The following is a 7,950-nucleotide window of genomic DNA, read 5'->3' as shown; positions in this document are numbered from 1 at the left end:
AATAAAGTAATTAGCTATAAGTTATTTGCAAGGATCTTAAAATTACAGACAATCATTTATGAAAATATATTGGTTAAACATTTGGTTAGATGAACCCATCCAATAAACTCGAACGGGGTAGTACGAGAATAGTAGTACAATCATACTACAGGTATGTAGTGTAATCTTGAGCTAATAAATGTGTAACTAGCTATGAGTGATTTGCGTAGATCTTAGCATTACATACAATCATTTATGGGAAGATTTTTGGTTAATTGTTTGGCTGGTTGAACCCGTCCAATAAATCTGGAGGAAGAGTGTACGACAGTAGTAGTACAGTTATAGTACATGTGTGTAGTACAACAATTTTGAGCTAATAAATATAGACTAGCCTCCAAAGTCCGAAGAAAGAAAGTCAAATTTACAACCATCCGTTCATTCCCGACTCCCCCAAGTAGAAACATTCGCTTTCGGCACCTTCCTCGTGCCTTCCGCATGCCACGCGGCCGCTCGCTAATGTGTGGTCCCCACAACACGCCCCTTCATGCCGCCACGCGGCCACCATCTATATAGGGGACTGGCCTTACCCCCTGCAAACCCACCCTTGTTGCCCCACTTTATTAAAATCTCTGCCTATGTACCAATTCCATTGAGGCCCCTCCCCCGGTGACGACTGCAACAAGGTACCAGCGGTCATCATGTGCGGCGGAGGGAACCTCCCGGATGTCGAGGTTCCCGCAGTGAGGCGGAAGGTGATGAAGGTAGTGTTGTGGCCCGAGAAGAAACAACCCCGATGGAGCGCCAGTGGGGGCCAACACTTCATGGGGCTCGGCGGGCGCCGGGGACTTGGGCTGGACGACGAGGAGGAGGACTTCGAGGCCGACTACAAGGAGTTCAAGGCCAACTACGGGGACTCCAACCTGGAGCTCCAGCGTGGTGGGGTGTCTGAGAAGGATGACGACGACGAGGTCATCGAGACCAAGCCCTTTGTCGCCATCAAGACGTCGCTCTCCCAAGGTATCCACTGCGGGTGGCTTGGACTAATTTTTAATGTGTGTATCATTACCTTTAGTGATTGACTCGTGTCTACCCTCATCCAAGTTTATTAATCTCTCCTCATATTTTGGGTCAAAGTACCACCTAATTAACTAGTAAAATGTTAATGAATGATATAACAAAATTATTGGATTCTTATTTTAATGTAGTTTTGATATTATTTTTGCTATGATTAACTTGTATTTTATTAGTTAAAATCATGGTCAAAATTTGACTCAAAATACGAGGGGGGTTAGTTACCAGGACGAAGGTAGTAGAAGTAAGGAGTGTTGTTGGAAGGGTATGGTTCGGCGGTGTTACTCATGTTTGTTTAGTGATTTTGGATTGGAAGTGCTATCATGGAGTGATTTGGGTGAAGGGTTAGGCTTTTTCCATTTCTATGTTATGTTCGGTTGGCAAGCTCTTCCCAACACTGATCTTTTCTTTCGGATAAGCGATTTTTGTTGTTAGGTTGTCGATCTTTTGATTTATACTCTTGACCTTTGATGCTGATCCATAACTTTACCGTTTAGTCAAAAGGTGTAATCTGCAAAAGGGCCAAATTTCTTTGCTTGGTGGTCTTGGCCTCTTGAATTGTTTCCTTGTAAGATGGTTGTAGGTGTGCGTGAGGATTGTTCTAGACTTGGTTCATTTATCAGTCTAAAGGATTATTCTGATGTTCATTGAATTCGACTGAAAAAATATGACCTTGATTCTGAATCATCTATAATGTAATTTGTGGATTAACAATTGCAAAATGATGTCAAAGGTCTATAACATGAGGTATGTTTATCGGCACCTTGGATTTTTTTATTAAGTTGTAATTTTTATTTCATTTTATTTGTTTTGTGGGTGATTGATGATGCATTCACCCGAACTTGACCCATCATGGTCCAGTGTTCATTACGATCAATATATTTTACATATAAATTCATGTCCATGATGAAATTATTTACTTTTGTGAGAGAAGTTTGTCTGTGTTGGTCCCTCTTAGCATTGACATTGATCTTCCATTGCAGATGACTTAAGCACTATGAGTACCGCTGGTTTTGATGGTCCTTCAGAAAGACCAGCAAAAAGGAAGAGAAAGAACGAATTCAGGGGTATCCGTCAGCGCCCCTCGGGTAAGTGGGCTGCTGAAATCAGAGATCCTAGCAAGGGTTTCCGTGTCTGGCTTGGTACTTTCAACATTGCTGAAGAAGCCGCAAGAGCTTATGATGTTGAAGCACGTAGGATCCATGGCAAGAAGGCCAAGGTTAACTTTCCAGAGGAACCAGCAGTTCAGGAACCTAAAGCACCCAAGCCAAGCACAGCACAGGAATTTACTGTTACACCACTAATCAATAACCTTGTCAACCCAAATGCTTCCGTGTACCAGTCTGTTGACGTTGCATCAAACCAGCCACTTGTTCAGCTTGATAACGTGTCATTTGTTCCTGCAATGAACTCCGCTACCCCTATTGAAGCTCCTGTTATGAGCATGTACTCTAACCGGGGAAGCAACACGTTTGGCTGCTTTGACTTGGGCTGGGAATATGACATCAAGACTCCAGATATATCATCCATTGCTCTCATATCCACCATTGTTGAAGGAGCAGAATCTGCACTTGTCCAGAGTAACACCTACAACCCAGTGGTGATTGTTGAAGGAGCTGAACTTGCGCTTGTCCAGAGTAACACCTACAACTCAATGGTGCCTCCTGTTATGGAGAACGATGCTGTCGATTTTGAAGCTTCGAGGTTTTTTATGAATGATGGTGTGGATGAGCTGATTGATAGCCTTCTGAATTTTGATGTGCCTCAGGATGTCGTCGGCGGGATGGACCTTTGGAACTTTGATGACATGCCAATCTATGGCGAATTTTTCCTGAGGGATTCAAACCCCTGTGTATTGGAGGTAAGCCTTCGCAATTTAGATGTTCAGTCTGAAGTTGATAATCTTTTCATTACTCTGAACTTTTTGTTCTGTGTTTAAGGAATAGGAATATGGGAGACTGGGAAGCACCATATTGTGACCTTCGTCCAGCATATGCTTATGTTCAAGTTTAGATGCAAAAAAGTGCATCCTGAATCTGTTTTGTAATCGACCATTTTTCCCTAGTTGACTGCATGTGTGGCAGCCATTTAGGATGAACCGTTGTCTTTATCTTCTGTTAACTTTGATGTCATCGCTACCATTTCTGAATGTGAACAGCATGGATATGTGTCTAGTTTGCTTTAATATGTGCATTTGATTGCTTTTTCCCATTAGTTCTGGCTATTTAATTGGTGATAGAAGTAACCTATGTATCTAATTTCCGAGCATAAGCTTATATGTTGAATATGGATACGCCTGGCTGCTTGCACAATTTCTGTTGTACAAGTCTGGTAAGTTTTCTGGAGGTTTCAACCTCTTTTTCGAATAAGGATGTGCAAGCCAAACTGTCCTCATCTTTTTTGAAGAAGGGCGTGCTAAGCCAGATTGTACTGTACATTATACCTCTTCATTTCAAGCTCTGGAAAATATACCAGTTACTAGTCTTTGATACTAGATGTGTGATCATAAGTAGTCGTTCTTTCTACATGTAGTTCTTCTCAGCGATGTAGTTCTTACATAAACAGTTAGTGCGCCCAATTCCTGATTTGAGGGATTGGTTCCATTTCAGTACATTCTTATAGCAATGCATTTTACTATCGCTCAGCCCCTCTCGTTGTGAGAAGACATGTGAAACACGTATACATTTCACTTGATTTATTGCTAGAACAATCACCGAATTGGTGGTCTCATGTCACTTTCATTTTAGGTCCTTGATTTGATTTGACATCGACATAAGTAGTGCATGTCACCTTCTTATGATGAGTATGTTATTATTACTCGACAATCATGGGGCTCACCGAGGATAGTTTTGTGGAGGCTATTTTGTTACTCACATGGAGGTTGGTTTTCGTTATCAGAATACTATTAGAAAGCTGTCCCTCCCGCGATCACAGAGATTACATCAAAGTGAGGTACTGTATGAGACAACTTCCATGCGGGTATTTTTACAGCTACCAACCGTGCATACAAGCTCCAAAGTAGTCCAAGCAGGACAACAATTTGTCGAAACTTCTTGTTGTTTTGTCGATTCATGGCCAGAGCTTGCTGGAGGCTGTTCTGGAGAGCCAGTTGTTTTCTTCCCGATGACTCCTAATTCTGGTAGACCAGAAAACGGAGCATCTTGTAGTCCTAAGAAGAATGAGCTTGGGATGAAGACTATAATTTACCGGAAGTGTTGTTCTAGCCCCGAGTTCATGTGAGCTCGGGTGAACAGTAAAAAAACTGATATATTGTGTGAAACTTTGACAAATTTTAATAGCTTGCAAAATTTCATAACCAAATGACATTCGTGTAAAATGTAGCAAAAAACAAAATATATTTTCTAAAATGCGTTTAAAAATAAGATTTTGGAGCACCGGTTTTCTTTTTCTTTTGCCACATTTTACACTAATGTCATCTAGTGATGAAACTTTGCAAGCTATCAAAACATTTGTCAAAGTTCAATACAAAAAAAATCAGAATTTTCTGAATTTTTTTCGATTTTTTTATTTATTTTCCTGTTCACCCGAGCTCACCTGTGCTCGGGATCATAACAGCCGCTTCCATAATTTACCCTCATCTTTCATTTGTGAGTATGCATTTTATTTTATCATTATTATTTTTTTTGCGGGTGGATGAGTATGCATTTTCAGGAGTATAGTACTTTGACGAGTACAGAGGCTAGGCCGTTTGTACTTAATCTCTCTAGCTATCACGTTTTTATGGACCGATTATTTCCACTATAATCGATTGTTTGATTTCTCCTGTCAGCAAAATGCCGCCGATTGCTTGCCACGAACAACCTCAAAGAACGTCAGTCTTAATCTACACTCTCAACACAATGACCCAGCCCAGCCTAGGGCCCTAGGCACGAGACCAGACCTGCTGCTGGTCTTGGAATACAACTTGCGGTGGAAACAGAAACTAGTAGCTAGAAAGCATTACAAGTCATAATCAGCCCAAGAGATCATCACAAAACAAAACACACAGCATTCGACCGGCCGATCGATCTACTCCTTGTCAAGAACGGGCATGCAGCATCCTATCCACAAGTGTTCAGGCGACGCACGAGTTGAGGCCCAGGCACTCCATCCACAGGCTCCTCTTCTGCAGAAAGGCATCATCCGACCAGAGAGAGAAAGTCAGCTCCACTTCGAACCATACTGAGCCAATTCAAGTCTGTGGCCGTGCCGCTCGTACGTACCCGTCTTGGCCGGTACCGGCGGGAGGCGAGCTCCGGCGGAGGCACCTGGTACAGGTCCTCGTCGACCGGCCGCACCACCCTGGACGCGGAGGCGGCTCTGGACGTGGCTCGCGCCAGGCCGCCGCCTTCCGGCGCCTTCGCGCGCCTCCCCTGCTTCTCCCGGGCCACGTCGCTCCTCGTCTTCTTGGGCGCCGGCTTGCGCGGAGGCGGCGAGTACTTGAACCATACGTCGCTGCAGTCCTCCGGCTCCGGGGCGTAGCGCTCGGCCGGCGGCTCGTCGTAGCCGTGGCAGTAGTTCCACTCCCCGAACGCCGGCACCTGCCGCCTCCTCGCCTTCTGCAAAACCGAAACCACAAATGCTTAGCCAGGTGATCAGAAACTTCAAACACTCCTACTCCGATCGATCCTTGTTGGATGGTTCCCGGTTGACACATACACACTTGACACTTACCTCCATCTGGCTTGCGCGGCACGGGGTGCGGACAGAATGAGGTGGAGAAGAAGAGAAGCAAAGCTGGGGCCGGAGGGGGTGAGGTGAGTAGGAGGAGTATTAGCTAACAGAATGGAATGGGGCCTCCAATGGCCGGATGCTGATATTTATAGCGAGAATGGGAATGGGAGGAGCGATGCAATGCAACACTAATAATCAGAGGAACGGCTTGGCGACCGGGGATAGGGTGCAGAGACACGCGGCAGAGGCCGCATCAGCAATGGAAGGACCTTCGCAGAGGCGCTGTACTAGCTTGCTGTAGCATGCAGCGGTAGGCTGACAATGGACGCAGCAGCAGTGGCCGCTGGCCCGGTGTGGTCGCAAGCTTTTACTGCTGCACATGGGGGCTTCGCTTCCTTGCTGCACGTCGCGCCGGGTTCCGGCTGACTTGCAGCCCCTTTGTCGCGCTCCTCTTATTTCGGCATCATTGCAGGCTGATTATCTTGGGAGTATAAACCAAAATACGCATTTCAAAGCTGAGCTTGGCAAATATATACTTTTACGTGATAGCTTCTCCAGTCCAACCGAAATTGGACATCTTGGATCCAATACAACTTGTTGAGCAAAGTAGTTCACTCTGGCCCCCTATGAAGCTCCGCTCGAGGCGTCTCGGGCATTGGCATAACCCTAGCTCGCCCGTCACCGCCATCACCCCCTCTTTGCCAACAGAGAAGGCCTCCTTGGAAGTAACTGTGCCAATCCCCCCATCTAACAAGCTTATAAGAAAAAGTCATGTGTATCTGTCGGTGTCAAAATCGGCGGATCTCGGATAGGGGGTCCCGAACTGTGCGTCTAGGCGGATGGTAACAGGAGACAAGGGACACGATATTTTATCCAGGTTCGGGCCCTCTTGATGGAGGTAAAACATTACATCCTGCTTGATTAATATTGATGATGTGTGTTACAAGAGTAGATCTACCACGAGATCAAGGAGGCTAAACCCTAGAAGCTAGCCTATGGTATGATTTTTGTTCGTCCTACGGACTAAAGCCATCCGGTTTATATAGACACCGGAGAGGGCTAGGGTTACACAGAGTCGGTTACAATGGTAGGAGATCTACATATCCGTATCGCCAAGCTTGCCTTCCACGCCAAAGAAAGTCCCATCCGGACACGGGACGAAGTCTTCAATCTTGTATCTTCATAGTCTTGGAGTCCGGCCGATGATGATAGTTCGGCTATCCGGACACCCCCTAGTCCGGGACTCCCTCAGTAGCCCCCGAACCAGGCTTCAATGACGACGAGTCCGGCGCGTATGTTGTCTTCGGCGTTTGCAAGGTGGGTTCTCCTTCGTGCTCCATGTATTTGCCGGATAGTGTCCGGTTGCTTCATAAATGCTGCGCTCCTTGGCTTCTACGTTCAATAATGGCCTTCTTCCACGTGTCGTACGAATGCGAAAAGCCAGGGTATTCTTACGTTTTTTCCCCTAGCTGCGCGGATAAGCTGCCTATAAGAGAGGCGAGGATCCAGATCCAAATCACACCACCCTCCTTCCGCAAGTACTCATCGAGGCGCATCTGACAAAAAATCCATTCCAACATGGACAGTCGACGCGGCTCCTCTTCTCGCGCTCCCAGTCCTAAACCAGGAGATTGGAGGAGATGCTCAGTCCCGCATAGCGAGTTAGTGGTGCTCCAAACAGAGGGATACCTTCCCCCGGCCTTTATGGTTCCGGTTCGAGCCGGACTGGCCACCTACAAGGGCGGGAAGCAGGCGGAGAGTGTCCCCAATCCCTCCAAAGGAGAGCGGGTATGCTTCATCTCCTACTTGATAAGGGGACTCAGATTTCCTATACATCCGTTTCTCCGGGGGCTCCTGGAGTTCTATGGACTCCAACTCCACCACCTCACCCCTGCCTCTATTTTGCACATCGCGGGCTTTGTAGCTCTTTGCGAGCTGTTCTTGGGCATCGAGCCCCATTTTGCGCTGTGGAAGAGGCTGTTTTGCCTCGTACCCCGTTCTCACAAGGGGTCGATATATCAAGTGGGCGGAGCCGAAATATGGCGCATCGCCGGGACCGGATATCTATCCGGAACTCCGAAGAAGGCGTCCGAAGACTGGCCTTCGGAGTGGTTCTATATGGAAGACGCCCGCTGTCGGATCCAGTTCGGATCGGCCTCCCGGAGTTTAGCAACGCTCCTCTGAAGAAACGCCTGAGTTGGCGCCCGCGGAGCCCTCAACGGGAAG

The 7,950-nt window shown here is 46.6% G+C and overlaps 2 protein-coding genes across 2 annotated transcripts; one reads left to right on the top strand and one right to left on the bottom strand.

Annotated features, from left to right (window-relative positions):
* The first annotated feature begins 677 nt into the window (after positions 1–677).
* On the top strand, positions 678–2,996 carry LOC119339055 (ethylene-responsive transcription factor 1-like). Its single transcript, XM_037611232.1, has 3 exons — positions 678–996; positions 2,034–2,911; positions 2,991–2,996. Exons 1-3 carry the CDS (start codon positions 678–680, stop codon positions 2,994–2,996), a joined length of 1,203 nt encoding a protein of 400 aa, XP_037467129.1.
* Positions 2,997–4,866: 1,870 nt separating this feature from the next.
* On the bottom strand, positions 4,867–5,840 carry LOC119340820. The gene is made up of 3 exons (XM_037612725.1): positions 5,725–5,840; positions 5,274–5,609; positions 4,867–5,176 (listed from the first exon to the last, which is right to left on the bottom strand). Exons 1-3 carry the CDS (start codon positions 5,728–5,730, stop codon positions 5,126–5,128), a joined length of 393 nt encoding a protein of 130 aa, XP_037468622.1. The 5' UTR covers positions 5,731–5,840; the 3' UTR covers positions 4,867–5,125.
* Between the last annotated feature and the right edge of the window lie 2,110 nt (positions 5,841–7,950).

This window comes from Triticum dicoccoides, chromosome 7B (assembly GCF_002162155.2).
Source record: "Triticum dicoccoides isolate Atlit2015 ecotype Zavitan chromosome 7B, WEW_v2.0, whole genome shotgun sequence".
In the NCBI taxonomy this organism is placed as follows: domain Eukaryota; kingdom Viridiplantae; phylum Streptophyta; class Magnoliopsida; order Poales; family Poaceae; genus Triticum; species Triticum dicoccoides.
This window is presented reverse-complemented; position numbering and strand designations above follow the sequence as displayed.

Coding starts and splice junctions, on each gene's coding strand:
- LOC119339055 (XM_037611232.1), top strand. CDS start 678: ATGTGCGGCGGAGGGAACCTCCCGGATGTCGAGGTTCCCGCAGTGAGG. Junction 997..2,033: donor CAAGACGTCGCTCTCCCAAG/GTATCCACTGCG, acceptor CTTCCATTGCAG/ATGACTTAAGCACTATGAGT.
- LOC119340820 (XM_037612725.1), bottom strand. Junction 5,177..5,273: donor GCCGGTACCGGCCAAGACGG/GTACGTACGAGC, acceptor GCCTTTCTGCAG/AAGAGGAGCCTGTGGATGGA.